This window comes from Enhydra lutris, unplaced genomic scaffold, assembly GCF_002288905.1.
Source record: "Enhydra lutris kenyoni isolate GAN:26980312 unplaced genomic scaffold, ASM228890v2 scaffoldscaffold17, whole genome shotgun sequence".
Lineage (NCBI taxonomy): Eukaryota > Metazoa > Chordata > Mammalia > Carnivora > Mustelidae > Enhydra > Enhydra lutris.
This window is the reverse complement of record NW_019154101.1, coordinates 37,495,766-37,515,782: the sequence shown is the minus strand read 5'-3', so window position 1 is coordinate 37,515,782 and position 20,017 is coordinate 37,495,766. Positions and strand designations below refer to the sequence as shown.

General features: G+C 36.4%; 1 protein-coding gene across 2 annotated transcripts in view; it reads right to left on the bottom strand.

The window, feature by feature from the left end:
• Positions 1 to 20,017, bottom strand: part of LOC111147605 (utrophin) — a 552,279-nt gene that overhangs the window by 245,800 nt on the left and 286,462 nt on the right. For both annotated transcript variants that reach the window (XM_022503758.1, XM_022503757.1), the window contains one exon: positions 19,365 to 19,554. In XM_022503758.1, coding sequence (XP_022359466.1) covers positions 19,365 to 19,554 — 190 coding nt within the window. The remainder of the gene's footprint in view (positions 1 to 19,364; positions 19,555 to 20,017) is intronic.

The window sequence follows — 20,017 nt, the reverse complement described above, 5'->3', positions numbered from 1 at the left end:
ACACTTCCTTTTTAATATATCTGAGAGTAAAAAATGTAAATGCTATTTTTAAAACTAATGAAATCTGCTTTAATTTGCCAAACAAAATTAAAAGTGATTTACTACACATGCATATGGAAGACTTGTCGTTATATTTCCTTCACAGTATTAATTAATAGATTTTTGTAAAAAACATTTTTTTATACCAACTTTAAGGTAAAACTGCAAAGCTTGGCAAAGGTCACAGACCTACCCATTTCATTCAATACAGTAGAAAGCATGTCCAGAAAGTCAATCTCTCAGTCCCTCTGCAGGGCACCCTCTGCTGCCTCATGCTGCTTCACAAGTAACTTAATTCCTTGTTTATCTTCCCAAAAGATTTTCTTCAATGTAAAATGATATCACGGAGAACTATTTAAATGAATCCCTTTCCTCAATTCCTTCCAGCCTAATCAATCACCCCATTTCCTGAGCATGCACTTGTCCTTAACATGTATATAATCAAGAAATGGGGAGAAGTGCTCCTCGTCTTCCCATTCTGGCTTTTATTAAAGGAAACATTCTATTGCTCTCCATGGTGCTTTAATCCTTAAATGAGGTTTTTCTGAGACTGCAATAAATATTTGCTAATTTTGATTTAATTTAAAGAGCAGGGAGGTTAATCAAGAGCAATTAATCAGGAGCACAAATTACATTATAAATAAATAAATACGTTTTGAAATCTCCCAGCCACTCCTTCAGTTATTTATGGTCTCATTCCAATTCAATCCAAATATGCCATTCCAATTTATTCTTGGAAAACAGCATAAAATGTATTCCATACAATTTTCAGCAAATAAGGAACAACTCCAGGTTCCAAATAGTATGGGTTCTATCATTCTTTCACCAGATGAGAAATTTTGGTTAATTTGGCCATGTGAAAGTGTTCTGTATATATATGTACGTCTTGAGACAGAAAGGTATAAGAGACAGAAAGCTTAAAAATAACAGCATGAGTCCTGAAAGAGGCATACCATGTGCGATTAAGTCAAATTACTATAAAGCAGCAGCTTTACACAGTGACTCAGAAGAAATGAGAAAAGCAAAACAAAAAGATGATACTGTGAATGGCCTTTGTAGTAATGTATTATGAGTAGATTGTTTCTTTGGCACAGTCGATGTGTCCCTCCAAAACAGAAGTAAGGACAGTCCCAGGGTTTAAGGAGTTTAGGGATTGTGTCTTGATAAATTTCCACCAACCTGGACAAACAAGAAAGATGAAGACGTTCTGTCAAGCATCCCTCAGCCTGATGGCACAAAAGTTATCAGCTCCAAACAGGACTTGGAAAGTCACGTTGAGTAGGGGTACGAACCAAACTTCCCTATTAGATTAAATTTCAAACACTGAGTGCTTTCACAAAGACAATTTTCTTTCTAATCTCCACAAGAATGATTAAACGATGCTAAACAACAGTGTCAACACTACACATTTCATGCTTTGGGAAGTCGTGTCCTTGTAGTAGGCACGTGCAGCTTTTGTAAAGGAAAAATGAGAATTTTAAAATGACTTGTTCCACTTTAAATGAGCTAAAAGAATGAAAACCTACAGACTTGGTAAATAGTACCAGGAAGTCAAGACACTTTTAAACTATTTTGTTGTATTGGTCCTACTCCTAAGGTTTGAAAATGGGAGGAATATACATAGAAGGCAACTGAAATTTTTTCATGAGTCTCCATAGTTAAGTTTGCAGAGCTCCAAGTTAAGTTTGCAAAGCTCCAAGTAATCTCTCCAACCTTTACCACTGTCAAGTTGCTGCTACTTTTGAGGCACTTATCATGAAAATATTCAAGGATCCAGAATAGTTGAAAGACAGCAAAGTAAGCACTGCTGTACCGACAACCAACTTTAACAACTGGAAGAGGTTACAGTGTGTGTTCCATCTAAAAAGGCATGTTTTATTCACTTATTTTCAGGACCCATCTCCAAGTAAATCATTTATACCAACTATGTGATTCAGTTGGTGTCAATAACCTATCTCAGAAACCTACAAAATACATTTTTAATCATACAGTCCCATGAAATCCCAAAAACAGAATATATCCTTGTCAAAGAAATTCAACCATTGCCACTCACCATCAATAGGTCCTAAGACAGATCAATGAACCCCTCTAAGCCTCTGTCTTCTCATCTTTAAAACATGAAGAAAATAAGCTTGAAAATATCCAAAGTCATCAGTGGTTATTAAGTTTTATTATTTCAGTACCCGCCAGAACACTATGCTCTCCACCTTGTTCAATCAACATATTAAATTCAGAGACACTGTAAGACATAGAAAAGGTACAAGACACCTAGCCAGAAGCAGCCCTCTACCCCAGCTCTCTGTGGTATGGGCACATTTGGAGAAATCACTTCAGCTTTTCAAGTAAGGATGACATTTGGCACAATTAAATTATTGAATTATTTAATTGTCATAAAGTACTGATTCTCAACCACACGACACTTCCTAGATTTTGGTTTACATTATCATTTCTTGAGTCTTTCACTAGCTTCTCTCAAGCTTCGCTGCTCAGCTTTTAGAAATAAGCCTAATAGGTCATTAGACTTCCATTAGACACAATTACTTCAAAAAGAGCAAATGTTTCCCCTTCTTTACCACCACACTATGTAAGGATCTTCCATAATGACAGGCTATGTAATGAAGCAATCTAGGATTTGCTTCAAGAATTAATGCAAAACAGCACTCAGTCATTATAGTCATTAATCCAGGTTATTCAGTGCTTATCAAAAGCTCACTCTCAAAATACAGGTTATGCAAAATCATCTGAGAATTACCAGAATATTCCATTATTATTGAAATTCAAAAAAAGACCTTCCTTAAGCCTTCCCAAGTTTTATATGTGCCCACCAGCCTCTGAGACAAATAATGTATAGGTTATAAAAATTATGACTGCCCTGATTTGGGATTGCATAAAAATTTCAGAATCTTTCTTTTGACTACTTACTGCTGCCTTGAGGGCCATTGGTCCTTCTTGGAAGACATGGTCCCTTTCATGTAGCCTCAGTGTGAATCTAAGTTGTTTGGAAATAGTATGATTTTTCTGGCAGAGAATACACCTTAATGTGGAAGCTGGTTTGATGCAGTAGGAAAGGAGAAAAATGAAAAGACCCTGCACTGCAAAGACTTGGGTAGCTGGGAGTCAACATTCTGCCACCTGAGTTGAGACAAGTGGAAGCTCTTAGTACGTTCTTTCACTGTTTCAAAAATTATTTCATCAGGGGGCCAAGGTAAAAGCACACTTGAGTAAATATCACCATTGTTTTTGTTGGTTGATTGGCTGGTTTAAAGAAAAAGAAATTACAGAAAATTTAGTATTTTAATTTTACTAATATGCTAGCCCTTGTAGCAAATTCACAAACTTTAACTTAGCATTCCTATAACATCTTTCTAAAGTAACCAGAATGCGTATTATTCCCACCATCTGTATGAAGAAACTGAGGACTGATACATTACTTGAATATTACAAAAGATCAAACAGCAAGCAGGGTCATCCAACCTAGGGCTTTGGATTTCAAATTCAACATTTTCCCAATACACTTCATTTTTACAGTACTGTAAATAATTAATATGAAAAATAAATACCATATTTTATGGTGCTAAAGGTTTACAAACCATTTAACAAAAGCTATCCTTTTATTGATAATTAAAACTCCAAAATTATCAAATTCTGTAAGATGAAGTAGTAAATGTATCACAGCAAATTGTATTATTTTTCCAGTCCTTTTACCTAATACTTACGGTTTCAAACTCTTATTCTCAATCTCATGTTAAAAACAAGAAAAAAAAAAACAGAAAATGGATCAGTGGTTGCCTAGGGCTAGGAGAGTAGAGTGGAGAAAAATGGGAAGCAACTGCCCATGGATCCTTTGGGGAGGGGATATGTTCTAAAATTTTAATTGTGGTAATAGTTGCACAACTTATGAACATGCTAAAAAAAAAAACACACTGAACTGTACACTTCAAAAGAGTGCATTGTATTATACATTAATTATATTTCAATAAAACTCTTTAAAAAGAATAATATGGAGTCCAAATACAGCATCTCTACTATATTATAACAACATTGTAAATCTCAGAAAAAAAAAAGAAATTTGGGTTATTTATTCAACATTTGCAAATACTTCTAAAACAGATATGACCCCAAATTCAAGAAACTGATGATTCAGAAGGAGAAACATGGAAATAAACATCAAATTATAATATTAGGCAAAGTTAAATACACATTCTATTTAAATAAGCACACATAAAATGTAATGGACACTAGAGTAATCTCCTGGAAACTTAAATATATAGCCAAGAATCACTTGGCTGTGTGATCTTGGGCAGCATAAAATAATACAGCAAAGCACATTAAGGGCAAAGCTCCATATAAATGTTAAGGCTTTGTTTCCTCATATATAATAATGAGGAAACTGGTCAAACAGTTTCAATTTTCATTAACTTTAAGCTTCCATTAATCTATAATTAACAGTGGATAGACTGACTTCCACTGTGAATTATCTTTTAATTTTGCTTGGTATCATTCTCTCATCAACTGAGTTACAATTAAAAGTACAACTGTTTTTGTCACTCTCATACCAAAATGACTCATGTCCAAAGGAAGGTTGTTCCATTTAAAGGAGACATTTGGAAGAGCTATGTTCTTATTTCAAAGACATGATATTGTGCAATTTTTCATTTTATAGTTCCCTTTTGGAAATGCCCTTCATGTCTGAATAGCGCCAATACTCACAAATATTTTTCCTTTAAAACTGGACTCAGTTTTGGAAACAATCAAAAGTCAATCTGGCATACATAGCTGGCCACCAAAAGAATAATTTTTTTATGGAGATGAGAATGTTAATGAGTGAGTTTCATAGCCATTTCTGATAAACAAGTATCCCATGTTTTCTAACTACGATGACACACTTTTGTGCCTTGTGTGTTTGCTCATTCACATGTCTATTCTCAGAATTCTCTACTCTATTAAACTCAACCTACTCCTCGAGAGCCCTATGAGATACTACATTTTCTCTAAATACTTCCCTGACATTTTCAAATCAGAGTTTACTTTTTTTCCTTCTGTGGTCAAAAACTGTTAGCTTTACTACACAGTCTTTGTCCCATCCTGTTTTAGACATCACAGTGTTTGGGTTCTCAGCCCAGTATCTGGAACTCAGACACTCCTGGAATGGATTAGTTGGTCCCACCCTTGGGTAAATCAGTTAACCTCGCTAGATTTTAGTTTACATTCTACAACATGGCTATGTTTTCCATCTAACGATTTCATAAAATACTTTCTAACTGATATCGCCTGTTTTCCGGGAGGGTGCAGGAAATTAGGCACTCAAGCCAATGGACATAAAAATGGGTATAACACCTCACAAGAGCGAAATTCGGCAATATATAAACTGAAGCCATCAAATGTTAATTTGGTCCAGTTATTCTATTCCAAAAACATATCCTGGAAATAATCAGGATGTACTCAATGATGTATAACAACATCCATCGTGGAATTATTTATCATGAGAACACTGGTAATAACCTAGTTATCTAACCAGAGTTGATGGCTTCAGTAAATTATTCTACAGTCATTCAATACAATTATATTTAACACTATGAAAAAAAAATCACAACATAAGAAATGTTTAATGACATGGAAAAACATTCATGATATATAAAGTTAGTAAGAAAGTTTATTAAAAAAAAAAAAAAACAGAAACAAAAAAACCAAGCCCTAATCACAGACAAACTTCCCTTATGTCCATATTGCAACCATGTGGGCTTAAGGGATTCCGGCCCCCTGGCCGCTCACACTGGGTAGGTGCACACACACCTTGGCCTTTTAAAATGCTGAACCTGGAGTACATACAGTGTCAGATACTGTTTTCAAGCAAAAAGTTTTCTCTCCTTTCATGTCTTTAAACTCTTGCAAAGTATGCCCTGAAAAAAGGTAAAACTAAACTCGTTCTATATCATTTTTGAGTCAAATGTCAAGAGCTTTCCGTAAAAGGCTATAATTAATAGTATACCTGTACCAACAACAATAATTCCCATGTTTTGAGAGTGAACTGAGACTCAAAACTGATGACATAAAAACCCATAATTCTTAAACATGATAGGATACATTATGAGGCTCAGCAATTTCTTCCCATTCTCTTCTAAGCAAACATACTTGATTTTTCCTCCAGTGTCAGTCATAGTAAAGATTACTTTTTTGCTCTGTTCAGTTTCTGGCAATGGAACGGGACTTCTTCCAAATGTGATGTTTGATGTGAATTAAGTTTCCATCAGTTTCACTGTGGGTCATCTAGATTTTCAAGTGCCATCTGGAAGCCTAATCAATAATCTAGAGGACCCCCCCCCACCAAATTGAGGAATACTCATCCTACAAGAGTTTCTGTCATAAGCTCAGTGGTCAAGGGAAACTTTTCTTTGCACTACCTCAAGCTGAATCTTCAGAACAAGTTACTTGAATTTCTATATTGTACGTCGAAAATGCAATACTGTACTTCATGCTTATGCTGCTTACCATGTACTTCAGCATATGATAGCCATTTAATACATGATTTTGAGTTGAATTGCAAAAACAAAAACAAACAAAAAACAATGACAAAAAAAACCCCACAAATTTCCTATTAGAAAGGACCCAGTCTAGAAAATTAGTTGACTATTTTCAGCTTATATTTTTAAGGAGCTATTATGTACTTTTAAATATAATGATAAAAAAAACTATATTTGAGGCTAGAGAATTAGTTTCCGTGAATACATAATTCAATACTTGTGTATTGAGACTCAAACCAAATTATGAATCAAAACCCAGAACCAACTATATTAATTTGCATTAAAATGAACCAATCCATCTTTTTTATAAAACTGCAAAATAAGCCTATTAAAAGAGTACCCACTATATAAGTTTAAACTAGAATGAAATCTTTGTTCTCTTAGAATTCAAATACCAAAGAACTTTTGAAAAGAACATATTCCATTAGGCTTAAACTTCTAGGAGAAAACAAGTACATTTCCATCCTACAAAACTAGCAGCAATAAAATGTCCCTTATAGATGATCTGCCTCCTCATCTGTAAAATGAAATAGTTGAATCAGAGAATTTCCAACATCTCCTCATGTCTTAAAGGATACTGGAGGCTAAATTTCTTTAGAAAATGAGATGTACAGCAAGAGAATGTAGAATAAAACTATATCTACTACCTAGTTAATGTGATTTCGCTTTCTATGGTGCATGGCTCATTTTAGTCCAGCACCCCTAAAAATCTGAAACTTAGCCCAGATATCCCTAAAACTATCTGAAATTAAGTGTAAGGAGACACAAGATTCAAACAACCTACATTTAGTTCAGATTGTGCCACATATTAGCTAAGCAATTATGTTTGCTTTTTTTTTTTTTTTTTTTGAGAGAGAGAGAGAGGGAGCATGAGCAGGGGGAGGGGCAGAGAGAGAGGGAGAAACAGACACTCCACTGAGCGTGGAGCCCAACATGGGATGGATCCTAGGATCCTGAGATCGTGACCTGAGCCCAAGTCAGACACTTAACCGACTGAGCCACCCAGGGACCCCAGCCAAGCAATTATCGACATGCTCCCTAACCTGTCAATGTACCAATCCTGTTTCTCCATTTGTTAATGGGAAAGATGATGATCTCTTTCCTACCTATCTCTTAAGGATCAGTAATAATATAATTACTAATTAACACCATATGTATTAATGATGAAATATGTTAAAACACTGTAAACTCTAAAACACTCTAAAAATGAAAGGAAGTTACATCAGTAGTAACAAGACTTTTTATTCATGAAAGCCTACAGTTACTTTATTGCTGTATTTGACAATTTTTCTTTCAATTTTCTTAAAGCTAAAGTAAAATAGTCTATTGTGAAAACAGTACAATGCCCCTCTTCCATCTGACGTTTTTCCAAAATTCTTCCTTAAGCTTTATCAAGCTATACTCTCATATCAGTCTGCTATTTATTAAGCATTAAAAGGCTCTGTCTGCTTTTATAAGTGAGCTTTGCTATAAATTAATCTTCTACAATTCCACATAACTTAACAAACTAGAAGAAAAATGAAAAGAAACTGTCTCATGCACTTTATGCTTTCCAATTTCAATTATTTGGACTCATTTACCTTGCCCAGAAATGAATAAACTTTGTGAAACTGAGAAACCTACCACAGCTTGAAATTTTCTATATTCTTTTATCTCTATGGTAAGAGTTCTACTAATTGCTTATTTTAGAGAGCTAAAAATAAACGACCAAATATATCAAGAGAAGCTGGCAGTGCTCACAGTTCCTAGTAAGAGGGAGTGGATCATTCTGTACATTTAAAATCCAGCAGTACATTCAGCTTGGAAATTTCCCCTTGAAATTTAATAAACTTTACCCCTAGGTAAACACAGATCATCAACATTTTAGTCACAATTATCAAATGCTACTCTAAAAACAAAGGAGAATTTTTATCCGTATCCATAATGCTACTCCAATTCTGTCCAACTGACTTCTCCCTGATTTGTAGATCACAGATCCAGACTTATGCAAATAATGGTATCTTGACTATCAAGGAACTATTTAAAATGCAATCTTGTAGAATGGTTTTAATTACTTTTAGTTAACTGTCAAAGCATATCTAATTATACTACACCTAGCCAAAAGTCACTGATAGCAAGAGTTTCCTGATTTAAAAAATGTTAGTTAGATAACCAGATTCTAAAATGATTGTGGAGGGCACGTGTTGCGATGAGCACTGGGTATTATATGCAACTGATGAATCGTTGAACACTACATCAAAAACTTGGGAGAGAAAGAGAAGTAGTCTGCCCAGGGTCCACAGAGTTGTGAGGCAACGTGCCTAATGCCATCAATGGTGACTTGTTAAAGGTATGCAAATCCTTCCATGTATGGCATTTTCCTCCATTATGCCTCACCCTTCACAAATTTTCTGAGGTAACCAAACTGAAAATTTCTTGTAAAACCAAGAAGAGCCAATGCTCATATGATCAACAGGAGTTCTACCTCCAGGCAGAGACCATGACTCCAGCCTTCTATGGGTCAGATGGTCATGTGTACGATTTGATTATGGAGACTGAGAGCTGACCTGACAAGACTTACAATTTGACATTCAGATCACAACTAAGTAAAGCACTGTCACCCTAAAACACGTGAAGATTTGATTACCCATGGGTAGTACTTTTCCATGGGGGCGGAAAAGGTAGGGAAATGTTGGGGAATAAAGGTAGGGAAATGTTTGGAAATAAAATACAAAGTTTAGGGGCACCTGGGTGGCTCAGTCATTAAGCATCTGCCTTCAGCTCAGGTCATGATCCTTGGGTCCTGCCCCAGGGAGCCTGCTTCTCCCTCTCCCACTCCCCCTGCTTGTGTTCCTTCTTTTGCTGTGTGTGTGTCTCTCTCTCTGTGAAATACATAAATAAAATCTTTAAAAACAAACAAAAAAACAAAGCTTAACTATGTGGGGTTGAAAATATATCATTCCATTCCACACCTTCTTAAAAACACATACTCAATCATAACTCCTCTAAATAAAGGGAACCCACACATGCAGATGAAAAATGGTGTGTGGATTTACTTTGTCAATGAATCTGAAACTCTGTTCAGACACCATGTACCTCTGTGGCCATACATCCTTCCACATAGCTCCATGTTGTCTACACGTAAACACACACACACACACAGCAAGACTTCCGTAGACATCACTAGTCAATCCAAGTTTGCGGGGCAAGATCTCAAGATCTTCTGGTCTCTATTCTTCAAGAGTACTCATCAATAGCTGCTCTGATACCACAGAAGACATGGTTTTTCAGGGATACTTCAAGATCAGCACCATCAGGAAAGCCACAATTGCACTAAATCAGTGGTCACCAAAATGCCGTGTGTATGACACAGAGAGAAAAGGAAAACCAACTGAGGTCTAAGAAGAGAATAGTAAAAAGAGTAAAACTATGCTCTACTAATATTTAATATGTGATTTGCCCACAGCATATGTGTATAATTTTAAAATGACTATATGTTTATGTGTGTATGTGTGTATGTGTGTGTGTGTGTGTGTGAATATTTACAATATTTTTGCTGATTGGACTACAGGATCAAAAAAGTTTGCAGATGATTAAAGCCACATAAGCTAAAGTGATTTACATATGTATATAGGCAAATAGAATTTCTATTACTTAAATCAAAAATGTTAAAATGCTTATTAAGTCATGAGGATTCCAATTTATAACACTAACTGTACATTTTTTTCTTATTTTGCTATAACGGTTCATATCCCAATCTGCTTTACAAAGAAAAATGCTTTTACCATGTCTTCAATTAATAAGTATTTTATGAAAATGGACACCAAAGAAGAATTCTTTTCCAACTCAACATAAATTCAGCTTTATATAAAAATTTAATGATAAAATATCCTCAAATAATCACATAACAATGAAAACAAAATCAATTTTATTTTTTAATCACTTACATTGTTGTTTTTGCTGTGCTCTCTAGGAGAAGAAAAATTGTTTTTTTTCTAATCATTAATATTTTAAAGGAACTAAGCAATCAAAACCAAATCTGGAAAAATTAGCATCCAGCATGAGGTGATTTTAGGTCATCAGGGCAATTTCACTGTTGCTAATTATATCTCTAAGTAAGCAGCGCTTCCATTTCAGTTTCCTACCCAAATTTTATGAGATGTAGAATACAGAAGAAATATTTTTAAAGGGAAAAATACAAGTAAATGGGTAAATAGGTGAAGAGGAAGAAAAGCATATTTTAACTCTGAGAGCCATGAATGCCAAGTTCTACCTATTCCCCCCGCTTCAAAACAGAGGAAACACACAAAATGAGAATATTCAACATAAATTTCCAAATGTGTAATACGTGAACTGTTTTCTGACACTCCAGAGAAGTATGAAAATAAGCAAAGACAAGGTATCACAGAGGAAAGTCTGATAAAAGACTTAATTTCCACATAAGATGTAAAAAGAGAGATCCTAAAGAAGAAAAGAGGGTAAGAATATTAACAGACACTGGATTTCAAAATCTCAATATGAATTTAAAATAGTCACATCTCCCTTTGATTACGCAACATTTTTTCCCATTCACTTTGATCTGTAAATGCATTTACAAGAGACCTCTATATTTTTATGAAGAAACACTGAAACTTATAGCATTTCTTTTCTAAGAAACTAAATTTAGAGAATGTAGGAGGTCTAGGGAGAGACACTCATTATAACATCCACAATTTAAGGGGAAAAGAATTTATGGTATCTTAAAGTAAATAAACATCAAACTTGTTTAAACGTTTAAATAGCATACAAAGACTACTGATAATTATAATACAATTATGTATTTTCTCTTGCTATAGATAGATACCTACCTATGTCAATATTTGGGATACCAATGGTTAATATTTAGTTCTGCAACTAAAACTTTTAATTTTTACCATATAAGTTAACACAGCTCAGTAACTACGATAAATTTTCAAAATATAACCAAGCAAATAAATAATATCTGTTACTAGCTGATTTATTTCATAGTAATTTTGCCACCTCCTATTGTAGACTCCTAGTTCCTCAGCCAAAATCTCATATATCACTGCCTTATATTGACACCTGCTGGCAAGTACTGGAATTGCATATTTCCCGTTTGACTACCGGGGCAATTGTTAATTTTGCATCCGAGCAAAGAAATGTGGAAGATAACATTTCAACTGCAAACAACACGAGTTTTAATTTTTTAAAAGCAAAAGTACATTTATTCTAAACATTTAAATTTTAATGGTTTCTTTAGGAAAATATAAGTCTCAAGAAATCTATCCAAAGAGGACTTCTGATAGCAATTAATTTACCCAATGAATTCGTAGTAAAACTTGTGCTTATTTGGGGTAGAATTATGAAACTAAGTAACTTTCTCTAATATCTGAACTTCTACCATTTCCTACCTCAGACTAACAATACTTTGGTCATGTGACTTGAGAAAAAGATGTGATTTTGTGAAAGTATGCATATAAATGGGTCAAAAAAATAACCCAACTAATAAAAAAAAATGCTTTATATATTCACACTTGTAGTTAAAGAGGTAAAATATCATGGATAGTGAATGAGCTTTTATACTGTTACCAAAGCTGCCTGTTCCTGAAATACATAGAATGTTTATATCAGAATAAACGTATTCTCTGAAGTGAACCAAGACACGACACACTGAAATAATTAATTCATGGATTTTTACAACTAAATTAATTATTAAGTTGTATGAAGATTCAAGTAATTTCTCATGCGAATGAAACCCTTATAAGTATTTCTGTAAAGAATCCTCCGCTAACAATCTATCTCCTAAAACTTTTCCCAAAAAAAAGTTTCTAGACAGAAATACAGTTAATTGACCGAGCTGTACAAAATAAAAATATATGATAAAGTTAACAGAAGACTGCTTTCCCCTTCTAATGCACTGCACATAACATGCAGTTTAGATGCTTGGACAGGTCATATTTTACATCACTGGGAAAGTCCCATTGTCCTAGAGACAGTCGTTCCAAATACGAATGAGTTTGGGCAGCTAACAGGGCAACGAGATACATTCTTGAGAATATGGTATTAAGAGCATGATGAAGGCAGAATGTGGTACTGCGGTGCTGTATAAATTGCTTTCACATTCCTGTTACAATTCCTTCTTCCTTTTCTATCAAATTGCTCCAATTTTTGACAAAGTAATGAGACAGTATGAATGTGGTATAAATCAAACTAGAATAAAAAATACAACAGCCAACTTTTCTTTAAAACACAGGAGCCCGTTCAATGGTTTATGTTTAGGATGACGTAGTACTTGAAATTTGCAAGTGTCAAACAAGTTGCCTCTTGAAAGTGTACTTAATCCACCTGTTCAAATAAAATTAAGTTCTTCAGGTTCAGCTATAATATACAAAGAGTCAAGAATATAGGGTATATTTTATAATGAGATTCCGTCTAGTGGTTTCTAAAATGTACTTTAATTTTTTAATGGAAAAACAACTAGCTAGAAAGGGACAGTTATTCAGTAATCTACTGAATTATTTTAAACTCTTCGTTTCAATTTACTGAAATTTACACAAGATTAATATACCATTTAATATGGAGACACTACAAAGTATCACAGAGATAACAGGTCTTAATGAATGTAGTTTTGCCATATTTTCTCCAAATAGTTTATTAGCCCTTCTCAGAAGATTCTGTCAAATGCAAAATAAACGATGCACTAAAACAATGCTTGTTTCAGATGCCCAAACAAAATCCAATGAAGCAATTCATTTTAACAGCTTTTATAATCAGTCACTACGAAAAGGAATCTTTCCTTGGTAAGCACGCTGAAAGCTTAGTTTTTAGAGCCTGAGAAACAGGAGAATTGTCAGACACCCAAGATCCTCATTTCAATCACTCAGTTACCTTACAGAGCTTCTGATACCGAGGAGAAGAAACTGCCATCCTTTGTAAACGATGTAACAAAACCACAACTTTCTGCAGAGACGTTCTCACCACAGCCATCATTTTAAGTTTACCACACTTCTGGAGACACCTCAGAATTTGCATTATAAATGAAGAGCAATGATCATTTCCTCCCGGTCACTGGACAATGATTTGCCAGTTCTCTGAGCATGCTCGTTTCCAGGAACGCATTTGAAAGATACAGGGGTTGAGGTGCTAGGCAAAAGAAGCCTGGTTTTCCTTCAACTTCTTCTCAATTTAAAAAAACACAGACAAACGCCACGAAGAAAGCCCCCCCCCCACACCCGGCAGATGCTCACAGCCGGCACTCACTCAGCACGGCATGGGCAGACAATGAGCAAGTTGTTGAGCCAAACACTGCCTGCTGCTGGAGAGGAGTACGCGCTCCGTAGCCAAAAAGGATATTAAGTGAAACATTAAAGCTGCAGATACATAGCAGACATCCGCTGGGAACCGAGATTCAACCCATCACCACGGTACATGCCTCAAGGCTAGTTTATATCAAGAGATCTGATCGAGTGGTATTCCTTCACTCCCTCTAAACAGAAATGCGTTCACCACCCGACTAAAGGCAGCTCTGGCTGGGTTCCGTGGGCTGAGTGAACAGACATTGTTATAAATCTTGAGAAGAGCAGAAGGGTACCTGACTTTAATGATATCAGCCCCTCCATTAAGTGCTAATATAAATCACCTCCAGACAGGTCTCAGAACAAGATCATCTACAACGAAACAGAACAAGGGATTCCTGCAGGGGGTGTGTGGCTCTACCTAGGACACCCTAAAAACAGGGTTGTCCATGGGCTCGCAGATGCCTGCCTCAAAGAAAAGTCACGAGAAATCGAATTTCTAATGTTAGGTTAGGACTTCTCTTTTGAAACAGTGAACTTAATAAAATACAAAAAAGGAAAAAAAAAGTCTGTAACTGACTACTAACATTCCAATGGCCACATTTCCCCTTAGCATCTTCGTGATCTCATCTTATTTGCTATAATGCTGTCTTAATTTTATAAGTAAGAAACATAAAACAAGATTATATGATATAAAAACCAGGGACAGATTTTGGGGGTTTTATTTGTATGTGCATATGTGAGATGTGTCTTCTACTGTGGCTTGGATACTATTACAAGTATCAGCTGGAGTAATGTATGCTTAGGAAATGAGCAAAATAACTCAGAATGATTAAAGGACTGGGTCAAAGGGCACAGCCAGAAATAGAAACCAGGTGTTTCTCATTATTCGTGTCCTGCTCAAACTAATAGCCCAGGTAAGGCTGCTATTTCTCTACTATTGTCAGGATTCTTTAAAAGAAATGCAGTCCTGGAAGTATTTGTTTCTCTTCTTTTACTTCGTCTGCCTTCTCAGTCCTTCATGTTGGTGTGATAGAAAGTCCTATACTAGGTCTCATACAGTTGTGTTTATCAAGCAGGGTTTTTGTGCATTTTGCTGCTTCTGCTTGTTTTTTTTTTTTCCCTGCAAGCCTATAATGAGAACCTACACTGCCTCCCTCTGGAGAAGCTCAAAATATCTATACAAAGCCAAAATCGGAAGAGTCAGTCAATGATATAATTAAAAACATTAAGTTAATAGGGAAAAATATAGACACAAACAGTAGATTTGTGATTATTTTGGTGTAGGGGTTTGGGGAGCTGGTAAAGGGGGGGGATTAACAGCAAAGCCGTATGTGGTTACTTTGGTGGGAGGATAAAAATGTTCTATTTGATTGTGGTGATTGTTGCACAATTCTGTGAATACACATGCGAGAAAACAACTAAATTGTATACTTTAAGTGGTGGCTTGTGTGGAATGTGAATTATAGGTCAATAAAGCTGCTATCAAAAAAAATATATGAAGCTGTAAGTCCTGTCCCTGAACCAGCAGGGGAAGCTTACACAATAGAGGTATTACCTGCCAAGCACCCTGCTGGCTCTGGAGGTGGGTACAGGAGCAGCAACAATCTGACAATCAAAACCCATACCTATGGACTGGGAGGAGGAAAGTCAGGCTGAAAGAGAACCCGGGAGATGAAAATACAACAACCCGCAAACACATCCTGTGTGAGAGCAAAAACAGCCACCCTTGATAAAACCACCCCAGGAGGGCAGCCGGGCAGCGGGCTTTTGTCCAGGAAAGAATCAGATCATTTCAATTCGCTGGTTCCTGCTAAACTCTAAAGCTTCTATTTTGCAGTATAATTAAAATGATAACAATATCCTAGAAAGTAGACAAAGAAATTCAGAATAAATGCATCTGAACCAACAGACAAACTTAGAGGGAAAACAATAATAGGCTTTCCTTTAAAAAAAAAAAAAAAAAAAGTTTCTGCACTCCAGTCAAATTCCCTTACCTAACAACAGATCAACAGATCCACAGTGACCAGGGCACAGTAAGCCTCTCCTGGATGTTACCCAAATGCCTTATTTCAACATGATCAAAATGAAATCAATCATTCCTACACACTCCACACTAACTGGCACCACCTCCCTGAGTTGTTCCTTCCCTATATGCCCAATCTCAGCCTCTAATCCCGCAAGGCAATCTTCTTAGTCTCTACCCTCCCCTTGTCTACCCATGCTATCAAGTTGGTAGGTCTATTCCCCCCTGGGACTGCCTCATTTTGGGTCATTGTCCCCTCTCACCAGATGGCTGCAAGACCATCTTAGCAGTCTACACAACCTACTCGAAGTTTTGCCCAGCTCAAATCCATTCCTCACACATCAGCTGGATTCCTAATAAAACACGAATCCCACTGTATCACTCCCTTGCTCACTCTTCTTTAATGACTTCTCCCTGTTGCTACCAGGTTAAAATGCAAAATACTTAGCAAGTCAAACGAGACCCTCTGTGATCTGGACCACTCAGAAATTCCAGAGCTTCTCTTTCCAAAGGACTGGGTTTTCTCTTGCCAACTCTACTGAGGAGGAAAGCCTAACTGCCTTGCAGTCAGGCAGTAAAACATAAATACATAAATCCAAATCATCCTCCATCCTTCACAGAATGGCATGTATCCTAGCATACTCCCAGAAACTAATCTTCATCTTCCACGGTGCTTCCAAACTACCATTTAGCAAAAACTTACTCATATTCACCTTAAACTGAATACAGAATAGACTTCTTCCTCTTCATGAAATGTTCCTAGGGCTCTGCCTCCAGCTGTCATAAGATACAAAGCAAGCAAGTACCACCAGTGAGTGTGTCACATGAGCAGTTCCACAGACGCCCCTTGTACACAGAGCACACGCAGGCTGAGGTCCTCATTCCGTCTTTTTTGGTGCACCCACAAACTGCGCCCCACCCCGCACTCCCACCACCACGTCACCAGAAGATTTATTTTATAATTTCAGACACTCTTGTTTGTACATTCATTTTCTTCAACAGACATCTTTCCATTCCCAGACGTGCCATTCATTGTAACTATCTGTTCATTCACACAAATGGAGGCGTCATTAATACAAAAAGTCATGGGATAACTTAAATTCTCTTGTCTCAGAAATACGCAGCAAAAGGTACTAACACGTCTCTAACTGCATCTGCCTATAAGGTGCCAAACATTAAGCCATAGGATTTTTTAATAAGATGAGGAGAGTGTTTTAAAATTAAGATCCTTGGGGCGCCTGGGTGGCTCAGTGGGTTAAAGCCTCTGTCTTCGGCTCAGGTCATGATCCCAGGGTCCTGGGATCGAGCCCCGCATCGGGCTCTCTGCTCAGCAGGAAGCCTGCTTCTCCCTCTCTCTCTCTCTGCCTGCCTCTCTGCCTACTTGTGATCTCTGTCAAATAAATAAATAAAATCTTTAAAAATAATAATAATAAAATAAAATAAAACTAAGATCCTTTTTTAAAAGGAGCAAGGCAGTGAAAAATCATGCAAATTACCATAACAGGAAATATCCTAAACAAAAGCAAATGCATGTGTTTATCTTTAGACAAACTGAAATAGGCTCTTAATAAATGACTTCTTTAATACTTCTTATGAGCCACAACATTAAATTTCAGCAACTATTTTTGAGAGGCATTTACCATGCATGTCATAACGTGCTTTATTATTTTAGTCAGTAACCTTTCTTTGTGGTGCTGGTTGCCATAAGACAAGGAATCTTGTGCTAGTTATTTTTATTTAGAAAGATTTTAAACATCTTCATTTACATTTATTTCTACAGTTTTGCTACTCACTAAACATTGCAAAGAATTTTGGCTATGGCAAGGATATATGCCAAGATAAAATGTGCCAGAAGACATTATTAAACCCTAAAACAAGTCTGCATTTTGCTGATGCTCACATCCAGGTTCATTCCACACCTCCTTCGCTCATTGTCTAAAAACTGTTGCCTCCTCAAATGCACAGCCTGGGTATCTTCTGAGTTTAACACCATTATGTAAAGTTAAGCATCTGTGAGCATTTATAGGTCAGGCTTCCAGTTGTTTAAATCATAAAAAATAATACATTCTAGCATTGGCCCACATTTAGAGCCCTCTCTAACCCCCTGAAAATGAGACGATAGCTAAATATTTCTTCAGATAACATAGACAGTGCCCTCCCGAGATTCTAGATGATGAGACAAAAGCACATATTTAACCTCCATATTTGCTGGGTCACCCTCATTACCAAGTCACAAATATATTATGCAATGAATAAGAAGTAAGAAGTAATGTAAGTAAACACAGATTTTCACTAAATTAATCTCGAGGACTCCACCATAAAACACCCTAAATAGCCCGGATACATGGGAACACGTTACAAATAAGTCTCTTCTCAAAAGGTCCTTTAAAAAAATTTTTTTGGTATTTTTTAGTGAAAACAGTTTTAAACTTAAAAATAATTCATAAGAATAGGAGTAGTTCTAAGAAAGCTACTACACCCTCTATCCAGATCTACATACTTGTGAACACTCTGAGTTTCAAGAGAAGAGAATTCCAAGAAAGGACTCAAAAAGGTCATCACACTGAATTTCATAATGGCGAAGTTAGGGTCCATGGGCAACAGTCAGTATCTACCCAGAATCACATCACATAGGCAACAGTGCAGAGTAACGTAATCTCTGCCCTTGAGGAGTCATGTGATTGGCTGGAACAGGAGAAGACATGACATTTGGTCATGAGCTCAAAGGCATTTCAGAAATAATAACAGTCAAAATGATGTGTGAATGACATGGCAAATAGAAGTAAGTAGACATGAAACTGTGGTAGACAAGGGAACTGTGCTATTAAAATCAGTTTTAAAACCAAGTTCTAAAGGATAAGGTCTGTGACTGGCAAGACTAGGTCATTCTGCACAAAGATGGTAACTTTAAGGGCACTAAAGCAGTTGTCCTTGGGGACAGGGCAAGAGGACAGTCATGCTACGTGCGATTCCTCATACATTTTTGTAGAGGAAAGGTTTTGTGTTAGCACATTTCGCAGAGCAGAAAAATCTGAATCTCAGACTGCATGTACAATCACAGCTATCGAGCTAAAGACATAAAAGTAATACCTCCAAGCCCAATGTTTTTAGTTGTAAATTAAGCCACAGAGCCTTTGCAGCTTTTATACTAAGTATGTTATAATAAATGGAGAAAGGAACAACTCATATTAAGAGGAAATGCCCTTATAATTTAGGATTCAATAAGGCTGTGTCACAGGGCTTAAAATGACAAAAACAGAACAGCTATGAGCCTGTAAGTCTAAATAAACAATTATTATTTCCATAAAACAAGGTGTTTTTCCACTCTAAGTAAAATATTTTAGAGATCTTATTTCCAGAAACCAATGCTTCACAGGAGAGCATGGATCTCATAACCAAATGAGGTAACAACCTCACCCTTGAACGGTAATCAATTTGCATGTCGCTGCATCAGAAGAGCACCGTGGAACTAAAAATGCTGGGTGCGGGGCCCCGCGCACTTGCCTGCAGCTGCTGTGTGAGCTCCCTGGCCAGCACAGTGTCCTGAAGAGCATTCTCCCGCTGAGAGGCGTCCGCAAGCACGTTAACTGTGGTTTCCGCTTCTTGTATCCACTTTAGGAAGTTCTCCAGATCCTGGCGAGAGGCCTGCACTGTCCTCAACTCCGCTTCCAAGGCACTCTGTCTGTCAGCAATGCTGCAAGAAACAACACGTCTCTATTACTTACTGTGGGACAGTCCACATCATGCACACCAACAATCAAACAGCCAGCCTCCAAGGAGCCTTTATCAATTTAAGGACCTAATGTAACTGGGACATTGATTTGTGTATGTGTCTTGAATAATCCTTAATGTGAAAGGTGAAAAGAGACATATAAATATTAACAAAATCACATCCAAATCATAAAATAATTATGACTCCATTTTTGCAACACCTAATTGTATATTAAGTTATCCCCCAATGTTTTATTTCAATATCTTCATATAGTGCCTCACACTCAGAGGAAATATCACTAAATATTCATGCAATGAATAAGTAAATGAATTCTAGGAAGCAGTAAAATCAGAAGAAATACTTAAGATAAAATGAAAATAATTTAAAGGGCTTACTTTACGTATTTTAAAACAACTCAGATCAATACAAATTTATTCTTTAAGCT